We start from the raw sequence: 22,106 nt of genomic DNA, 5'->3' as shown, positions 1-22,106 counted from the left end.
GCAGGTTCTGCCATGTGGGCGGGATACTCATAGTAGCTTGCCAGGCTCTCCGAGAGGGAGCCAAATCTACCACCAAAAAAAAAAGTTTCATACGGCTAAGAGATGATGAGTGACATTAAGTAGTGTGTCCAGGGCTTAAAGTTTAAATAAAGTCATAAACAGAGAAATGGACTGTAGCAAGTGGAGGGGAGTGCAGGTGAGGGGAGGGGGGGAGGGAATGTGTGTAGTGCCCTTTCTAAGCCAATTTCCTCTGTCAGCTATGCTCTGACAGAATCTCTAGCCTCCTTCTTCATCAGCTGCAACAATACTCTATACTTATATGGGGCTTTTCTATTGAGAATCTCAAAATTTGAAGACATTTTCTACCAAACTTACATGCTGGATACACGGAAAGCAAGTGCTACTTACAGGCTAATGAGTTGGTTATACAACTTCACTAGGGGCTCTAATGTCAAAGTAGTGCTTCATACAAGTCTGTTACAAACAGAATTTTAATAAAATAGCACAATATAAGACAGATACCCAAGGACAGTAGACGCAAGGGCCGGGAATACTGCCCCATATTTGGAAGTCTGGCTCATGAGCTGGGGGAGAAGGCAGCTGGAATAGAGAAGGGATCACTAACAAAATGGTAGTTGGAGTAATCATTCAGAATAGGAGATGTGTGCTGAAAGATAAAGGACCAAACGTGATAACCTCTCGGTATGTGTATTGCAGATCATAATGTCCAAAAGTAGAGAGAGAGAGAATGGGGGAAATTGTCTGCCATAGAGGTAGGGGGGAGGGTGGAAAGGGAAGATGGTATACAGGGGACATTGGTGGTGGAGAATGTGCACTGGTAGAGGGATGGGTGTTTGATCATTGCATGATTGAAACTCAAACATGAAAGCTTATAATTGTATCTCATGGTGATTCAATAATAAAAAATAATAATTAAAAAAAACAGAATTTTATAGTTGGGCCAAAGAGATGATACAGGGGCTAAGTGCTTGCATGACATGCAAGCACTGCTGAATATGGCCCAACCCCTTCCTCTATCCTCAAAAAAAAAATTATTCGATGTCAGACCTGGATTTGGGGGGGTCTGGAGTGATAGCACAGGGGGTAGGGCGTTTGCCTTGCACGTGATCGAACCGAGTTTAATTCCCAGTATCCCATATGGTCCCCCGAACACCACCAGGAGTAATTCCTGAGTGCAGAGCCAGGAATAGCCACTGTGCATCGCCAGGAGTGACCCAAAAAGAAAAAAAAAAGACCTGGATTTTTTTGTTTATTATAAACACATGTATCAAAGGCAACCAAAACTCAGAGTTTCTATACAGTGAAGAGGTAAACTTCCTGCAAAGGTAAACTTCCTGCAAACCAATAGAAGATGTGGAAGAAAAATTTTCTGTGGTCTTGGCCTGAATAATCTGAGACAAAAATCCATTGGCTTCTTAATGATTCCTATCAAAGGTTTCTTTTTTTTTTTCTTTTCGGATCATACTCGGCAATGCACAGGGGTTACTCCTGGCTCTGTACTGTGGTGCTCAGGGGACCATATGGGATGCTGGGAATCAAACCCGGGTCAGTGGCGTGCAAGAAAAACGCCCTACCCGCTGTGCTATTGCTCCAGCCCCTCAAAGGTTTCTTTAACTAGTTTCTCTAATTCCATTTCCATCACTGTTTACTATTCTCAATATTTCCAGAGGACAAATAAGGTTATCCTTATTAAATACATTATTTCGTGATAATAATGTATTTAATGCATCAAAGGGGTACCCTTCAAAGAGATGTGTAACTGCCATCAATGGGAATAAGAGGAAGCTTATATTGACCTTTTCCCTACCCCAACATAATCTGTCTGTCTTGGGTTGAGAGGAACAGAAGATAGCCTGCACTTTCTCTTTAGAACATAATTAATCCTCACCTTTTGCCAATTTACTTATTACTATTCCATGTCACACCTCTTCTTGTAGTGGCATTTTTATTTCCTCAACAAAGATTAAAATTGAAGGAAGACGTCATGACTCATTGGTACAGCTTATATCTGTAATGCTCTAGGTGGGATCTACAAACACACACACACACAGAGTTTATAAATAAATCTGAGGGTGGGGTGGAGAGATAGTACAATGGGTAAGGTATTTGCCTTGCAGGTGGCCAACCTTGGTTCGATTCCGGGCATCCCATATGGGTTTCTGTGCCCAGATAGGAGTGATCCCTATGTATAGCCAGAAGTAACCCCTGAGCATTGCTGTTTGTGATCCAAAAGTCAAAAAAAATAATAATAATAATAATTAATAATAATAATAAATCTGAGGAGACATATATAGATCAAAAGGTTTGGAGCACATGCCTTGCATGTGGGAGGCCCAAGTTCAAACCCTTGTACCACATGGTCCCCTGCCAACTACCTGAAGTGACTCCTGAGCACTGCCAGGTGTGCCCAAGATGCCTCCCAAAATACAGATAAAATATAAAATAAAGTAGAGTCAGTTTAGATAGTATAGGGTGTAAAACTGCTTGCCTTACATGCAGACAACTCCAGTTCAATCCTCAGTACTGCCTGGTAACTCAAAAATCACCAGGAATGATCCCTGAGCTCAAGGCTGGGAGTGACCCAGCTTAACCCCAAAAAACAATAACAATTAAATTCTCAAAGAAACAGGGTGGCTTTAGTGAGTAGAAATAGAATGTGTATTAGTCTTTCTCCTATGTCCCACCTATCACCGTCTCTATAAAACATAAGCTTGTAGAAAAAATTGTTTCCATACTTAAAGAGTGACTGAAGCACAGAAATGGCGCCACTTTTATTGTCCTTTTTTTTTTAACTTGGGCATCAGATTGGTTTCAAAACACGAAAAATAAGCTATTCTGAGGTTATAAAATAATATTCCAGCAGATGGCGCTCTAGAATTGGAAGGCGTTGAAAAGATTTTGCACAAGTTATGGCCACAAATGAGCAATGTGAAATTGACTTAGAGTATAGAAAAGTTCGCTACATTTCAAAACATTAAATATCCCTGATATTCATTCTGATCCCTGTTCACAACCACATTTCCTGAAAATATAAAATTTTAGTAAGAACATCGTAAGTCTTAATATCCTCCTATTTAACTTCTTTAGCAGTGCCTTGGCTATTTCTTGGGCTTTTGCTCTTTCATACAAGTTTTATAAAAATAGGTTAATCAAGGTGTTTTAGGGCCACACTTGGTGATTCTAATAACAATTTTTTAAAATTTTTTTTAAAACCCCTATATTGTAGTAAAGTAGGAGAAGCATAATGGAGTATAATAGGGCTTCAAGGGCAATAGAATGCTTCTGGTTTTGTTTTTAGATATCGGTGGTGGATATACTGGGTTTTTCACTTTGCAATAATTTATTAAGCTCTACATTTAGGATCTAAGGATCTAGGGGCTCCTAACTACTACTCAGGGGCTATACAGCCACCCAGATCAGTGATTTATTGCAAGGGCCTGAGGATGAGGTACTGTCTGGGAATGATTCTTGAGGGACCCCGGGGGCTACATCTGTAGTGCCTGGGTCTACATTACTTCATTAACTACCTTACTTCATTAACACTGTGTTCTTTAAATTAAAGGAGTCTGCTCTTGGTAATGTCACCTCCAATCCCATTAGGATAGAAAAACAGAGTCCACATTATCACACAATCTTTTCAGACGAGAGCATATCCAACTGGTGTGTATTCTCCATTATATTCTATAAACCCTGATGCGGAGTAATTGAGTTATCTTAATAGAGCCCAAGAGCAAAAATGGGAAGTTCTAGAATCTAATTCCTGTTAAACTTTCGTTCATTTTTTATTCAGATGACAGCCTCTCATGTATTTCCCTCTGGAAAATGAGACAAGAGCGATACTGTTCTTTTTTTTGCAGGACATATTAGAAAAACATAAAAGCTACATTTTAAACATAAAAACATAAAAGCTAATTAACTATTATATCTATAAATTCTGAGCAGGAAAATATTTTAGTACTCTTTAGTAGTTCAGTCATCCTAAAGGAATATTTGCTTTAAGCAATCATATAGAAAATTTTTATGTAAGATCCACGTACACTCAAAAGATAAATGCTAGGTTGGTTAGGCCAATTAATGATTTTACAAAACTGTGTATAAAAGTATATTTCCTCTTCATATTTTAAAAACATGATTCAATCAATCCAAAATAAGTTTTATGCATTCACTTGTAGAAACATGTTTGTTTTATTGTACTAACCTCTGAGAAACACAAGAGCTTATCTTTCTTGTGTGTGTGTGTGTGTGTGTGTGTGTGTCTGTTTTTTGGGCCACAACTGGCAATGTTCAGGAGTTACTCCTGGCTCTGAACTAGGAATTACTCCTGGTAGTGTCCAGGGGATCATATCGGGTACCTGGGATTGAACCTAGGTTGACCACATGAAAGGCAAGTGCCCTACCCACTCTACTATCATTGTGGCCCCTAGAGCTTGTCTTAACTCTCTTTGTGCCCTATCCCCCAAAATCAAGCATTACATCTCTCACAAGATAATCATCAATATATTCTAGCTCAACAGACAGAGACTGAGAAGCACTTGAGTTCACTGTCTTCCTTTTCCAAACAAGCAGTGTAATTTTTATTAATTTAAATCTTATTTATACTTGAAATGAGTTTTCTATCACTTTTGAAGGTATATAGATCCACTTGCTTTTGTCATTTTGAGGTGGTGGATGGTCCACAGAACAGAATGATCTCTGGACTGAACTCTAGTAACAATTTTAGAGAAAAGAATCTCTTTCTACCTTCCCACCACTTTCTTTTCCTTTCCTCTCTCCCAAAATGGGTCTAAAGAATGACTTTACTGAGGTTCCCTTACCTGAGTGAGTGCAGCTGTTGATAAAAGTTTGCACAAAAAGGAAATGGAAAAAAACTGTTCAAGTTCACAATTAAATGCAAGAAATCTAGAGAAATTCTCAATGAATTTGTTCTCATATGGTGTGACTGGGGGACACCATTTTGCCCAGTTAAAAATTACTCGACTAAAGGGGAGAAGGCAGCTGGAATAGAGAAGGGATCACTAAGAAAATGACGTCTTGAGGAGCCAGTCGGGATGGGAGATGCATGCTGAAAGTAGATAATGGACCAAACATGATAACTTCTCAGCATCTGCATTGCAAACCATAATGCCCAAAAGAGCGAGTATGGGGAATATTGTCTGCCATGGAGGCAAGGAAAGGAGGAGTATACCGGGGATATTGGTGGTGGAGAATCTGCACTGATGGAGGGATGGGTGGTTGATCATTGTGTGACTGTAACCCAAACATGAAAGCCTGTAACTATCTCATGGTGATTCAATAAAATTTTTTTTAATTTTTTTTAAAGTTTCAAGTGTTCTAAAAAAAAAATTTACTCAACTAGAGGTGCAAAAAGAAGCACTAAATTTAAAGCAATAATAATAACAAGCAGAGCAAGTTAAGTATGTAGCACTTCAATTGAGCAAGATGATAGTTTAAAACTGTACACTACATAACGAATCATCATTTATCCAACCTGTGGTACCAATAAACCATTACAGACACAGAAAGATCCGGCCCTGTGCTGAGAGGCTTTAAAGAATATGGTTACAAGCACAAAACTGATGGACAATGACAGAAATACAAGTCCACTAAAGGTGTGCATGTTAATAAAAAATGATAAAGGGGGGCTGGAGTGATAGCACAGCAGGTAGGGCATTTGCCTTGCATGCGGCCAACCCGGGTTCAATTCCCAGCATCCCCTAAGCACCGCCAGGGCAATTCCTGAGTGCAGAGCCAGGAGTAACCCCTGTGCATCGCCAGGTGTGACCCAAAAAGAAAAAAAAAAGATAAAGGATGGATTAACTCTTAAACTGATTTCCAACATTTTTGTTGGTATTTTAGCTTTATTTTTTTATCCTGCAGCCACACCCAATGGTGCTCAGGGCTTACTCCTGACTCTGTGCTCAGGGATCACCCCCTGTCAGTGCTCATGAAACCATATAGGATACTGGAAATAGAGCCCAGATCCAGAATCACTCAGAGAGAATGTAAAAATTTCATCATATATAAAGTAACAAAGCATGAGATTAATACCCAAGAATAGCTGAGATTAGCACCAGGAGGATTACTCCATAACTTAGAGGCCAGCCGGGTATCCTAGAGGAAAGTGCTGTTCAGATAGAGAAGGGAGCACCAAATAAAGGATGTTTGGAGGATCCTCCCAGGAGGGGAGATGCATGTCGAAAGTAGACTATGGACTGAACATGTTTGCCACTCAATGCCTCTTTTGCAGACCACAACACCCAAAAGGAGAGAGAGAACACAGGGGATTGCCCTGCCACAGAGACAGGGGGGATGGGGGGATGGGGGTGGGAGGGATATTATCCATGGTGGTGGAAAATGGGCACTGGTGGAGGGATGGGTATCTGATCATTGTATAATTGAAACCAAAGCACAAAAAATTATAAATCTACAACTTTAAAAAAAATAAAATAAAATAAAGGGGAAAAAAAATTTCATCATAAATAATAACAGTACACATCACATAATATATAATTTTATGTAATACATTGCAAATAGGCTTTATATATCATTTACATGATAACTCATTTAAAATGTTCACATGTATTATTTTCTCCATATATGCAAGTATTTCCTACATGAAAGGCCTGATTTTATTCTCAGAGTATGAGATAGAAACATCATTCCTCTCTTCAACACAGATGAAAAAGCTGAAGTCTAAAGACAGTGAATAACTTGGCCAAAGTCAGAGTTGCTTATTCATGTGGGAGCTGAGATTTAAACTCATTTGAGGCCTGAGCCAGTGCTATTCTCCACTCATCCACACAGCTCATCAGTAACAGCGGGGCAGTCAGAGGCTCCATGAAAGTGGAGAAGTCTGAGCTTTACTGCTTGTTCGTCCTTCCCATTCTCTTTTAACTTTAACTTCAAAGCCTACAGTTTATAGGGTAGCATGGCTCCTGGCCTTAATTGCTATAGAAGGTGACTAAATGACCCTGCTATCATACTGGTATATTTCCTGCACAGTTCAAACAGTGTTATAATGCCAAGACATAAATCACAGAAACTTTAAACAGAGATGGCATTTCCTCTGAAGGGTGGAATGACATAGTGTCACTTATATAATTCTGGTAGTCAAATGTCTAGAGGTTGGGGATGTCCTTCAGCCTGGAAAACTATGTAGACAGTATGTGTGTCACCTAGGGACCTATATGTGGCTTGATATTGACTCTCTTATGTGAGAGCAGGAAAAGGAGAAGATCATAAGAAGTTATCCTTTGTGCAGGAAATCAGCCCCCGAGTTGAGATGCTAGAAATCCAGATGAGATGCCTAAATATGAGTTACAGTACTTCAGGAACAGACTATAGAAAGCCTTCTCAGACAGGTGAGGAACAGGCCGGAATCCAGAACCCAGAGGCTCTGGGAGTTCATTAGCTAGATTGAGATCAAAAGGAAATTTGTACCATGTGAGCCCAGTTCAATTTATATTCTTTTTATTGTCTTGATTTATTTACTGTTTGTGCTCCCTTAGGTTTGAGTCCAGACATTTTAAAATTTCTACTAATTTCAGCTGAAACAATCTCTGCCTGATCTGGAGTTGGAAGAGTAAATGGCCCTCTCAGAGCTTCAGGAAATCATGAAGGAGCAATATCAGGCTTTCTGCCTACCCAGAGATTCTCCCTCTTTTTTTTTTTTTTGTTTTAGGTTTTTGGCCAGCCCTCGGCAATGCTCAGAAGTGACTCTTGGCTCTGCACTCAGGAATTACTCCTGGTGATGCTCAGCAGACCATATGAAACTCCAGAGATCAAACCTCGGTTGGCCATGTCCAAAGCTAATGTCCTACCCGCTATGCTATCACTCTGGCTCCCTTTGAGAGTCTTTATATTGGTCTTATAGAAGAGATTTCTGGAAAAACTTATGCTTGGAGGTATTGAAAATTCAAAGGTCATAAAATAAGCTAAACACAAAACTTTCAAAACTAAAGTTCGCAAATATGAATAATTTTTTAATCTGGTAAGGCTATTCAAACTGATGCATTACATTTCCTTGAACTCTTTTCCTCTGAGGACATATAAGTATTTAAACATTAAAGAGTAGAACTGTGCAGGACTGGAGAGATAGTACAGGAAGCCACTTGCCTTGTACATAGTTATTCCCAAGTTGATTGTCTGTATCACACATTATTCACTGAGCAATAACAGGGGTCATTCCTAAACAGAAAGCCAAGAATAGCCCCTGAACAACCCTGAAACTGGCCCCAAAATCAAAAATAGGAGCGAGAGCAATATTACAGGGATTGTCATTTTCCTTGCACGTATGGGTGAACCAGGTTCAATGACTGGTACCTATATAATCCCCCATGCAAGATGAGAAATAAGCACTGGACAACCACCAGCTATGGTAAAAAGAAAAACATATAAATACACAGGAAGCCTGATTCCAAACAACTTTCTGGTTATGAATACAGCCTCAGAAAGTGCAGCTGATAATACCAACTTATTTTACATCTTTTTAAGGTATGTAACTAAACCTAAGTGTAATAGAATTCTCATGCTTACACCAGTAAAGGAACAGTTATGTGTATCCTCAAACTGAAAAATTATATGCCTTGAAAAATGCCTGAGTTTTGGACAGAGAGACAGCTCGAAGGGCTGGAGCACGTGCTTCACTTGCAGAAGTTCAGATTCAATCTTTAGCACCATAAGATCCCCCAAGCACCAACCCAAAAACAACAGGTGTGGTCCGAATAATAATAATAACAACAAAGCCTTAGAACCAGGATATAGAATAAGGGTTATTAGGGTACCGCATGGCAGAGCCTGGCAAGCTCCCCATGACGTATTCGATATGCCAAACACAGTAACAACAAAGTCTCCAATGGAGACGTTACTGGGCCCGCTCGAGCAAATCGACGAACAACGGGAGGGCCTTTACCTTTACCTTTTACCTAGGGTGCATGTATTAATGTGGCCAGTACACATTTAAATCCCAGTACCACATGGTCCTGCAAGCATCACTGGTATAGCCCTAGAGTCCCTGGAGCACTGCCAGAGTGGCCAAGCTAATCCCTAGCACTGCAGGACTCACTCAACATGGCATCCTCAGGCCCTCACAGTGAAGCACCAGCCCTACTGGCTGACTATAGTTCCTGGGCTTCTGGAATAACACTCAGGAGGCTCACTCAAAAAAAAAAAAAACACCTTAATTGGGGCCAGAAATTTGAAGTCATTTACTCCATCTCCAGCATGTGTATGGCTCCCCAGAAATAAAGAAAAAAAAAGGCACATGAGAAAATACTCTACATCATTAATCATCAGGGAGATGCAGATCAAAACAACAATGAGATATCATTTCACACCACAGAGACTGGCCCACATCCAAAAGAACAAAAGCAACAGGTGCTGGCGCGGATGTGGCGAGAAAGGGACCCTCCTTCACTGCTGGTAGGAATGCCGACTGGTTCAACCCTTTTGAAAAACAGTATGGACGATTCTCAAAAAATTAGAAATTGAGCGCCCATTTGACCCAGTAATACCACTTCTAGGAATATATCCCAGAGAGGCAAAAAAGTATAGTCGAAGTAACATCTGCACTTGTTTGTTCATTGCAGCACTCTTTACAATAGCCAGAATCTGGAAAAAACCTCAGTGCCCGAGAACAGATGTCTGGTTAAAGAAACTTTTTACATTTACACAATGGAGTACTATGTAGCTGTTAGAAAAGATGAAGTCATGAAATTTACATACAAGTGGTACTACATGGAAAGTATCATGTTAAGCGAAATGAGTCAGAAAGAGCGGGATAGACACAGAAAGATTGCATTCATCTGGGGAATATAAAGTAACAAAATAGGAGACTAACACCTAAGAGTGACCGAGATTAGTACCAGGAATTTTGCTCCATGGCTTGGAGGCCAGCCACACGTGCTAGGGGAAAAGGGAGCTCAGATAGAGTTGGGAGCACCAAATAAAGGATGTTGGGAGGATCCTCCCAGGATGGGAGAAGCATGCTGAACGTGGACTACAGACCAAACATGATTGCCACTCAATACCTCTCTTGCAAACCACAACACCCAAAAGGAGAGAGAGAGAGAACAAAAGGGAATGCCCTGCCACAGAGGCAGGGTGGGATGGGGGGAAGAGGGGTGGAAGGGATACTGGGACCCGTGGTGGTGGAAAATGGGCACTGGTGGAGGCATGGGTACTTGATCATTATATAACTGAAACCCAAGCACAAAAATTTGTAAGTCTATAACTGTACCTCATGGTGTTTCACTAATAAAAATAAATAAATTAATTAATTAATTAAAAAAGAAAATTTTTAAATGCTAATTTAATTAAGGAAAAAAGTGTGTGTGTGTGTGTGTGTGTGTGTGTGTGTCTGCGTGTGTGTGCGCGCGCACTGCATCTAGATGCCCAGAAATGGTTCCATGACAAAAGTCCCGCCTTGCAAGTGGGAGGTGAAAATTTTGATCCCCTCAGGCTCCCCAAACTATCCAGCAGCACTGCAACAGAGTCCGATACCTGGGGAGCCCTGCAACTAGTGGCAGAGCACACCCTTCCACCTGCCAAGTCTTGGTACTTAAAGCACCCTGAGTCCTTCTCAGGCTGCACTGCCAAGAGACTCCAGGAGAGATACTAGTTCCCCAGCACCACGGGAGGGGAACTCTAGTTTTTATTTATTTATTTATTATATTGAATTGGGCATGAACTCCACCTTACTTTTTTTTTCACTTTTTATAATTTTATTTATTGAATCACCATGAGAGCAATTACAAAGCTTTTGGGTTTAAGTCTCAGTCATACAATGAAACACCCATACCTTCACCAGTGCCCATTCTCCACCACCAAAAACCCCAGTATACCCCCATCCCACACCCTCCCCCTACCTGTGGGGCAGATGATTTCCACATTACTCTCTCTCTACTTTGATCACATTCAATATTTTGATACCAGGCCCACCATTATTATTTGGGATTTTAACCCAACACTCAGATCTGCTGAAAAGGTAACAGTAGACAATTTGTTTTCTATTGCTGGTTAAGAATAACATATGATGTCGCATGGCTGCGCAATTTTGAAATTCTGAAATTTTAACACTTAAATCTGCAGGGATTTCTGCCAAAACCTGCTGGGTTCAGAGTTTTGTTCCTGAGTCTCTGGGATCATGGCTGTTAAGCAGCTTGATCAGGAGCCAGAAAGGTTGTTCATGGGCAGCGACTGAGGTCATTGGGATGGGGAGGAAAGGGCAAGCTCCAAACCCATCCCATGAGGTCCCACGTGTCTCGTCACTGAGGGCCCAAACCTGACTGTACAGTGGCCACTGGAGGATGGTGGCCACTGAGCCGCCTAGAGGGAGCAGGCAGAGGGACAACACCCTTTCCCCCCTGGGGTGGCCCAGCAACAGTAACCTACTGAAGGGTTCGGATGCATTTCTGCCAAAAGCCACTGGAAATCTTAGTTTATAAATGTGAGCACGGGGATACAAGAGATTAAGGTGTTTGCCTTGCTGTGACCATCTCTGATTTAATCTCCACCACTGATAATCTCCCAAGGCACCACTGGGTGTGGGCCAAACACCCTCTTCCTAAAGAATGAATGAGTACCATGCCAGTAGTGTAATCCCCAGGGCAGACAAGAGTGAGCACCACAGAGTTCTCTGAGCACCACATCACCCATGTGTGTGACCCCCCAGTCATCATAACAACAAAAAAAGGGGGAGTAGGATAAAGAAATAAATAAACTATTATTATAAAATAAAATAAATAAATAAATAAACTTCAAATAAGTTGTACAACAACTACACAAAGGGCCTGCAGAGCCAGGAGCAAGCCCTGATCACTGCCTAGTGGGTCTGTCCTAAAAACAAAACAAAACAACACACACACAAAAAAAAAAAACAGAAACAAAAACCCACTACACAAAAACCACCACATATAGAAAAAAAACCCTACTTGGATCCACAGAAATAGTACAAAGATTTAGGAGCTTGCCTAGCATGAGGCTGCTGTCACAACCCAGGTTTGAATTCCGGTGCCACCTGTGGTCGTCTGAACACTGTTGGGTATGGCCCCTGAGCACAAAGCCAAAAGCGACTCCTGAGCAATGCGAAGTGTGGCCCCCACACACACCAAAACAGAAAAAGAATTCATTTATCAATAAGCTAAATCAGAAAAATACTTGATTACAGATCTATAATAATTGCTATTGTCTCTTTATCACCCTTTAGAATAATTCCATATTTTGTCACCACTCATCTTTTAATCTCTTCACCACTCTTTAGAATATCTCCATATTGCATATGTCATTATTTTTTAAAATATCAATAGAATGATTAATATACATACTTATTCAAACATTTTATAAACATCCCACATACATACACTTACATATAAACATAAGGTACATGTACTAAGATTACATCCTTGTTTCTTTAACCCGGAGCTGAGCAATTTCTCTCCTAAACTCTTTTTCTGTACTATTTCATATGTTTTCATTTTTATGAAGAATTTCTATTGTTCAAACATCTATCTTATCTCTTATACTATAATCTATGCTCCCCTAAAAGAAAGCTTCTTTGTATTAACTGAATTAGCAAATATTTGTTGAAAGTCCTAAAGATTGAATGAATGAATGAATAAAGCCACTGAATATGTACGTAGCTAAGTCCTTTTCTCATCAAGAGTCATTATGCAAAATTTCATAAGTGTCTAAGAACAAACTTGCTAAGCTGTGCTTTCTGGTATGTAACAATGTCATATATAGATGGGAAAAATTAACTCTAAAACAACATTTCCTTAATTATAAATAGGTAAAGTATCTATTATAGAAGCAAATAAGAAAAATCAGTGTGAGGGGCTGGAGAGATAGTACAGTGTTAAGATGCTTATGGCTGATCCACTTTTGATTCCTGGCACCAACTATGGTCCCCTGATCCCATCCCTAATCACAGAGCCTGAGTAGAACTGTGGCCAAAAAATTGAGAGAGACAGAGAGAAATCGGAGTGAATGTCAATTATCTTTCTTCACCAGCAGAATTTGTAAGTAGAGCTCTTTAGTAATAATCACATTACTGATGGGGAGGCACACCCAGTGATGCTCTGGGCTTACTCCTGCCTCTGCATTCAGGAATCACTCCTGGCAGGGCTGAAGGGACCATATGGGATGCAGGGGATTGAACCCAGGTTGAAGGTATGCAAGACAAATACCCTACCTACTATACTATCGCTCCAGCCCCCACAATACTGCTTTTTAAGTAATTCTTAAAACACCACTAGTTAGGTAAATATTATCATCAAACATGTGATGAAGATGCTGAATACCAAATAATTTATAAACCTATCCTACAGAGCATGGGCTGGAGCGATAGCACAGCAGTAGGGCGTTTGCCTTACACGCAGCCAACAAGGCCGACCGGAGTTTGATTCCTCCGTCCCTCTCGGAGAGCCCGGTAGCAGCAAGCTACTGAGAGTATCTCGCCCGCACGCCAAAGCCTGGCGAGCTTCCCATGACATATTCGATATGCCAAACACAGTAACAAGAAGTATCACGATGGAGACGTTACTGGGCCCGCTCGAGCAAATCGATGAACAACGGGAGGACTGTGTCCGTGACCGATCCTACAGAGCATAACAGTACTTAAAAAGAGAGATCCGGGCCAGAGAGATAGAACAGTGGGTAGGGCACAGCCTTGCAACTGGCTGACCAGGGCTCATTCTCATCACTCCCATCACTCCTGAAGTGATCCCTGAGCATGGAGCCAGAAATGAGCACTGCTTGGTATGACTATCCCCCCGCTACAAACAAAGAAAGAATAGATACCTATCATAAATACCAAATGTGATCATTTCAAGACAAAAATAAGAAAGAGGTAATAGATGACTGGAATCATTAGTGATTCTTTATTTCCAAATCTGTCATGTAATACACTTGAAATTGAACGCATATACACAAGAAAAAAGAAAATGAAAATATACACACAAAAAATGCGTATCCATTTCTAACATATCTGAAATATAAATGTTTTATGTGTTCATATTAATAGAATTATAAATGTATTTCATTTTGTTTAGGGGCCACATCCAGAAATGCTCAGGGATTACTCCTGGCTCTGCATTCAGGGATCATTCCTGGTGAAGCTGGGGAAGTGATATGGATTGCCAGAAATTGAGTCCAGGTTTACTGTATTCAAGGTACCCTACAAACTGTACTATCTCTCTGGCCCCTAAATGCATTATTATTATCATTATTATTACTACTATTTAATTTCTGGGCTAGAGCAATAGCACAGCGGATAAGGTGTTTGCCTTGCACACAGCCAACATGGCCGACCCGAGTTCGATTCCTCCGCCCCTCTCGGAGTGCCCAGCAAGCTACTGAGAGCATCTCGCCTGCACGGCAAAGCCTGGCAAGCTACCCGTGACGTATTTGATATGCCAAACACAGTAACAACAAAGTCTCACGATGGAGACGTTACTGGGCCCGCTCGAGCAAATCGATGAACAACGGGAGGACAGTGACAGTGACAGATTTAATTTCCATTGCTTTTGCCAGAACAGGTATCTGGAGGAAATTGGGAAATCCAATATTTAATTCACTACTGGAATTAAACAAAGGCCATATTCTATCAAATATTGTTTTGGCAACTTCCCCACTAGCATATCATTTAACCTGTGCACCCACTCTCTGTTAGTAGGATAAAATTAAATCCAAAGCATTTCCAGTACCAAAGCCAAAACTTATCCTCATTCTTAATTTAACTAGAATGGACATCCCTAATCTCACCCAAAGTATCTCCAGCAGCAGTGACAGTTCAAGTTTACCACTCTTCATGACCATTATATTATACACCACAGAGCAGCAAATCATATAAGCTTCATTTCATTAATATTGCCCTGAGATGAAATTCTGAATAGCCGTACCAGTGTCCATTCTAGATGCATTCTGAGTTGAAAGGTTACATGAAAATTGCAAAAATACTCCCTGGGAAATGTGCAAACTAAAAAGAATTGATTTTGTGAATTAAAGTGCAGGTGAAAAGCAAACACTTATCTCAAAAGAATTTCATGAGCTCTTAAGCATCCTCAGGGGAGCAATTCAGGGAAAATGTCTGAACCTAAGCCATAATACCACTTCACAAATGTATTTCCCAATTCACTTTTGAAAGAAAGAGACAAAGCATCTTCAGAACCAACTAGAAAAGCCCTCACCTGCCCAGTCATTCCATGATTTGGATGAAGCTGCACTTTTCAAATATGTCTTTCTCCTGAAATTACTATCTGACCAACATAGTCTCCCGAAAACAAACTGAAACTTTCAGATTGGATGAAAAGATAACATCATTATCTCTTGAGCAGAAGAAATTAAGAGGTGCACCAAATAGTGGAATAAAGAAATACAGAAAGCATCCATGAAACACACATACACAGAGATCACATGGACATGCATTCACATATCACTGGCAGGTTAAACAACAAGTGACAGAATGACAGTTGTGCTGCCTAGCTAGGAAAAGATACCAAACCAACAGTCATTTTAAAACAAAATATGAAGTACAACCAAATTGATCATTGAAAAATGGGGAAAACTGTCGAGAAAGTCTTCCACATAGAAGATAACTTAGTGGCTTAAAGCCACTCTTTCAAGCACAAGACCATGAGTTTCAAATCTGGGTGCTACCTGCATAGCCCAGGGTAATTCTAACCACCTCATGGTCTGGGGTTCCCAGTGAGGTAAAGAAAGGGAAAAAATAATAACCTAAGTTAAATGGTATATTTCATCTTATATTTTAAATATAGAAATGCTAGATATAAATATGATTTTTCTGTTGAATACTGTATCACTGTATCACTGTTATCCCGTTGTTCATCGATTTACTTGAGCGGGTGCCAGTAACGTCTCTATTTGTCCTGCCCTGAGATTTTAGCAGCCTCTCCTTACTCGTCTTTCCCAACAATTGGAGGCTCTTTCAGGGTCATGGGAATGAGACCTGTTATAGTTACTGGTTTTGGCATATCGAATACGCCACAGGGGGCTTGCCAGGCTCTGCCCGTGAGGGCAGGATATTCTCGGTAGCTTTCTGGTCTCTCCGAGAGGCATATATATACATATACAGTATATGTTATATATTATATATGTATATTTCTCTATTGAATATTCAGATTAAAAATCTCTTTATATCACTTTTAAAAAGGGTAATGTGCTACGTTTTTACAAGAAAATTCGCAAGGGTTTGGAGAGGTAGCACAATGGTAAGCCTTGCATCCCTCCAGTTCTGCTTCAAAATCCCCACACCATATGTGGTCTCCAAGCACTTCCAGGGCTCAGTCCTAAGCACAGAGTCAGAAATAGGCCCTGAGCACTGCTGTGTGTGCCCCTCACCCCCACAAAAAAAATTAAGTTGCCATTCTAGAGCAAAGGAAAGTTTTCATAATCAAAAATGACAACTTTAAAATATATTTAGAGGGCAGAAGGGAAAGAACAAAATTAAGGCACTTGCCTTGTTAGTTGCTGGCTCGGGTTCAATCCCAACAGCCCACATGGCTCCCAAAGCACTGCCAGGAGTCATCTCTGAGCACAGAGCCAGGAGTAAGCCCTGAGCACTTATAGTGTACTGTCTCCAGTACAAGTATTAAGGCACAGGCCGAGCCCATGGTTTTATGCCTGGTATCACATGGTCCCCCAGGAAACACCAACACTTAAGCAATATCTCACATTTAAGTGTTAACCTGATTAATTGAGACTCATCCAGAGGATCCCCACAGTCCTCTGTTCATTGCTTCAGACATCTTCAAAACAAGTAAACATGATTTTATATAATAAAAAATTTCTCATTATCCTATTTGAATAAAAATTAGAATATTTTTACCATGTTTGTTCCAAGTTGTTGAATATACCTTAGTGGAATTGGGTCTGAAGTAAATATAATTTTTATCATTTTCATTATCATGAAAACATTTATTCTCTTTTTTAAAAAAATACAAGAAGTGGGGCTGGAGCAATAGCACAGCAGGAAGGGCATTTGCCTTGCACACAGCTGACCTGAGTTCGATTCCCAGCATCCCATATGGTCCCCCGAGCACCACCAGGAGTGATTCCTGAGTGCAGAGCCAGGAGTAACACCTGTGCATCGCCGGGTGGGACCCATAAAGAAAAAGAAAAAAGAACAAGAAGTAAACTGTACCAAGCAAGGTGACAGGAAAACCATTATCCCTTCACATTTCAAACTGTATTTTTGCTGACATTTTTAGGAGATCTGCTGAGATACGAAGCAGGTGTAAGACACTCGAGGTAGGCTCCTGTCAGTGGCTAAGAACTAGAAAATAACCCAAATTTTCCCACCCAACCAGCATGCAGCTGTAAGGTCGGGGACACAGAGTCAGTGGGCAAACTGGGGAAGCAGATCTCTGTCCAGTGCTGAATTGTGTCCCCTCAATACCTATCTTGTAAATATGACCTTATCTGGAAACAAGGTGTTGACAAAAGTTCTCACAGTAAGATAAAGATATTGGGATTGGCCCAAGTCTAAGGGCCAGTGTCCGTATAAGAACAGGGAAAAGAGACGCAAAGACAACAGCAGTTGTGTAAAGCTTGAGGCAGCCTGATGAAGCAGTCACAAAGCTGCAGAGACAGTAAGCAGGCAGGGCAGTTGCCTTGCTGTGGCCAAACAGGGTTCAATCCCCAGTATCCTATATGGTCCCTGGAGCACCGTCATGAGTAATTTCTAAGTAGAGAGCCAGGAGTAACTCATGAACATCATCAGGTGTGGTCCAAAAACAAAAAAACAAGGCAGTAACAAGTCAACGACCATCTTATGATGTGAAGTCTACCTTATGATGTGATGGAGATAAAACAGCATGCCAAAAACTATAAACAAAAATTTTAGGCTGATTTGGGCTGTTAATTATCCCTTAACTGGAAAATATTCAGAAATTCCCCCCAAGGTCCTCTCTCCTTAGATGACTAGTATTTAATATGTGCAAATGTCTGGAGCGATAGCACAGCGGGTAGGGCGTTCGCCTTACAAGCGGCCAACATGGCCGACCCGAGTTCGATTCCTCCGCCCCTCTCAGGAGCCCAGCAAGCTACCGAGAGTATTCGATATGCCAGACACAGTAACAACAAAGTCTCCAATGGAGACGTTACTGGGCCCGCTCGAGCAAATCGACGATCAACGGGAGGGCCCTTACCTTTTACCTCGAGCAAATGTCTTGCCCATATTCCTTTTCGAAAAATAGTCCATTCTCTGAAGAAATGCTCCCATAAGTGAGGTAAATACTAAGATAACATAAAGTTCTTTCAATAAAAACAATAATAGAATTAAATAAACATGCCTATTAAAATTAAAAATTATGTCAACTGATATTAAAACTTATATAAGATTTGGTGCTGAAGAGATGGTAGAGACAGTGGGTAGGAGGTTTGCCTTGCATATGGCTGACCTGGGTTTAATCTTTAGCATCCCATATGGTCCCCTGAGACCACCAGGGGTGGTGAGACCACCTGAGCACAGAGCTAGGAGTAAGACCTGGGTACCACCAGGTGTAGCCCAAAAACAAAACAAAAATTGTAAGACTGATAAGATAGATTGATAAAAGGAAACTGATAGTTCTAGATTCCTTATCCCTTGAGTATAGTATAATCCTAAATGGAATTAAAATTCTTTGGGACCAGGGATATAGCTCAGTGGTAGATCACCTGACTTGTATGTGTGAGGCCCTGGGTTTAATCCTCAGCACCACCACTGCCACCCTTCTCCCAAAACAAAAGTTTCACCTAGTCAAAACCTTAACTTGCACTTAAATTTCTGTCAACGTGGGAAAATGAAGGTCTCAATATATGCAAGTATGTCCAGTATTCTCATGGGTGTATCACTTTAAATAAACACAATTGTTTCCATTTTTAAAGTACTATATGAGCCAGCATGATTTTAATGATACTGCTAACATACAGTGATTAAATATGAATTATACACCCTACTATTTAGGAGAAAAGATGTACTCATTCAAAATCTTATGCCGAACAGCAGCAGAAAACAAAATTTTGAAACCAACAGTGTCTTTCCTATACCCCGACAAGGATCATAATTTAGACTAAAAACTGGCAAAGTACATCCTCCAAAGAACTATCACTGAATTGTATGGAAGAGAATAACTAAAACTCCAGGATATCTTAAGCAAGTTGGGAAAATTCTCACATATATCAATATAACTGCCATTCTCTACTAAATTTAGAAAATTATGACAGTTTTACAAGCATAGATTATTCATGAATACATTTTCCTTCAGGTTAATTTGAGGAAACCTGCTTTTTCCAGATGATATCAAAGAACAGTCAGCTAGTATATTCATAATCTCAAAGTCACATAGTTTATCTATTTTGGGGGTGGGTGATTTGGGCCACATCCAGCGGTGTATGGGGCTTAGTCCTGGTTCTGTGCTCAGGGATTACTCCTGGAGGTAAACAGGGAACCATATGTGCTCTCAGGGATAGAACCTAGGTCGGCTGCATACGAGGCAAATTCCTTGTCCACTATGCTATGGTTCATTGAGAAACTCTATGCGCCACATGGTTTATGCTAATCTCTGAGGGTTCTTTAGTCCATTTCTTAAACCTGAATCCTACTAAGTCATTTCCATACTATCCCTAAGCTGTCCAAACTTCTTTGAGAAAAATACTCTATTCTCTGGAGAAACACTCCCTAGTGTAAAACCACCAGTAATACCCTCAAAGTTTGTAATGTAGTCTGCAGAAAGCCTGGTTGAACCCCCTTTCTTATTTTACAGTTGGCAAAGTATAAAATAATGGCACATCTTATATCAAAACTTCATCAAATATATAAGTAATTTACCATCCCAAAGTTTACCTGTTGCATAGATCTCACATAGCAACCACACTACAAAAAGAAATGAATAAGGAAACTGCACTACAAATCTCTAAACATTTGTACTCTCAGCCAGGAACTGTTCACCTGCCAAAATACTGATTAATGAAATGACCTTTCAATGCATTTTCAGTCTTCTTGGTTCCAGTTGTGCAACTTGTGCCCTACATCCTTGCAGATGTGCCTCTTTTTTTCATGTTCAAGATCAATGACTTGGAAACTACAATTTGGCATGAATTTCTGTCTTAATAAATGAAGAGAATGCCTGTCTCCTAATGTGAGTGATCCTAGCTTGGTAGCATTACGAAAAGTAAAGCATTAATGATCAGAGCAGTGCTAGGAAAATGTAACTCATGTGAAAACTTTCACCCAAAGCCCAAGGAGATGAACTCAATGGACTGAGACCGTGTTTTGTGTGCAGAAGTCCCATGTTCAATCCCTGCACAGTATGGTTCCCTGTGCACCAAGCTGGGAATAGCCCCTGAGCACTACCCATGAGACACAAAAAAAGAAAAACAAAACTAAGCTAAACTAAAACAAACACCAACTTCAGTGCAAGAAAATTTGGTGGGTAAAATCAACTTTTATATTTAAATCAGTATTCTCAATTCAGCCTGTTTGTTGAACTAACTAAAATGCTTTTTGAAAACGTTGATGCCAGGAGCTTGAGAGATAGGATGGATAGTGGGTAAGTCTGGAGAGATAGGATAGTGGATAAGTCACTTGCCTTGCACATAGTGATCCAAATTCAATCCCTGGATCCCCCAAGCACTACCAGGAGTGATCCCTGAGAACAAAACCAGGAGCTGAGAGTGGTACAAAATGGAAGGAAGGAAGGAAGGAAGGAAGGAAGGAAGGAAGGAAGGAAGGAAGGAAGGAAGGAAAGAAGGAAAGAAGGAAGGAAGGAAGAGGAGGGAGGGAGGGAGGGAGGGAGGGAGGGAGGGAGGGAGGGAGGGAAGGAAAGAAGGAAGGGAAGGGAAGGGAAGGGAAGGGAGGGGAGGGGAGGGGAGGGGAGGGGAGGGGAGGGGAAGGGAAGGGAAGGGAAGGGAAGGGAAGGGAAGGGAAGGGAAGGGAAGGGAAGGGAAGGGAAGGGAAGGGAAGGGAAGGGAAGGGAAGGGAAGGGAAGGGAAGGGAAGGGAGAGAGGCAGGGAAGGAGAGAGATAGAGAGAAAGGGAGAAAAGGAAGGAAGGAAGGAAGGAAGGAAGGAAGGAAGGAAGGAAGGAAGGAAGGAAGGAAGGAGGGAGGGAGGGAGGGAGGGAGGGAGGGAGGGGAGGGGAGGGAGGGAGGGAGAACTGAATCTGGATCAGCAGCTTGTAAGGCAGGTACCCTATCCAAAGTACTATCATTACCTATCATTTTTTATACGTCATACAATAGTATTTCTTTCTTTTTCAATCACTTAAAAATGATAACGATCACCCTTAGCTTACAGGTCATACAGAAACAGATGACAAGCCAGATTTGGCTCAATCAAAGTATACTGAAACCCAGAATTGAATATACTGTTCCTTAATCTTCACTCAGACACATCTGCTCAGTGACTCAATCAATTCTTTTAAAATGTTAGATTTCGGAGCTGGAGCGATAGCACAACGGGTAGGGAGTTTGCCTTGCACGCAGCTGACCCAGGTTCGATTCCCAGCATCCCATATGGTCCCCTGAGCACCACCAGGAGTAACTCCTGAGTGCAGAGCCAGGAGGAAGGAACCCCTGTGCATCGCCAGGTGTGACCCAAAAAGAAAAATAAAATAAAATAAAATAAAAATGTTAGATTTCAATCCTTGAGAAAGATCCCCTTCATGGGTACCTTCAGATTCGAGCTGGTCCAGGCTATAGGAGGCAGCTGTATTCACATGGTGGATGGATGGAAGGATGGTTCTTGTCTCAAAAGAGGCCTCAGAATCAAGAAGTGCTGGGAAAATGCTGGGTGGCTCCTCTGTTATCCCAGGGGGTGTCCCTGGAAAGTCCAGAACTGGTGTGAAGAATTCCTCACTTGGTCTGGTGACTGTGTCTGTTACATCTGCCAAACACACAAGACAGGGTTTGATCCAAATGTGACACTGTGTACCAGGGCTTTCTCTTCTTAAATAAGAAACAGTTTGTGAAATGCCTTATACTTGATAACCAGACATCCCTCTCTAACCCAAATCATTCTTAGATAACAAAGAAAAATATATTATCTTCCAGAAAAACATTATTTTTTAAATTTTATTTGTTTATTTATGTA

At 40.9% G+C, this 22,106-nt stretch overlaps 1 protein-coding gene across 2 annotated transcripts in view; it reads right to left on the bottom strand.

Annotated features, from left to right (window-relative positions):
* Nucleotides 1–22,106, bottom strand: part of ARMH4 (armadillo like helical domain containing 4) — a 144,397-nt gene that overhangs the window by 95,519 nt on the left and 26,772 nt on the right. For both annotated transcript variants that reach the window (XM_056134081.1, XM_056134080.1), the window contains exon 4: nucleotides 21,687–21,899. In XM_056134081.1, the coding sequence (XP_055990056.1) occupies nucleotides 21,687–21,899 (213 nt within the window). The remainder of the gene's footprint in view (nucleotides 1–21,686; nucleotides 21,900–22,106) is intronic.

Source organism: Sorex fumeus, unplaced genomic scaffold (assembly GCF_029834395.1).
Source record: "Sorex fumeus unplaced genomic scaffold, SorFum_2.1 ptg000098l, whole genome shotgun sequence".
Taxonomy (NCBI): Eukaryota; Metazoa; Chordata; class Mammalia; order Eulipotyphla; family Soricidae; genus Sorex; species Sorex fumeus.
The sequence above is the reverse complement of the archived record's forward strand: the minus strand, read 5'-3'. Positions and strand labels throughout refer to the sequence as shown.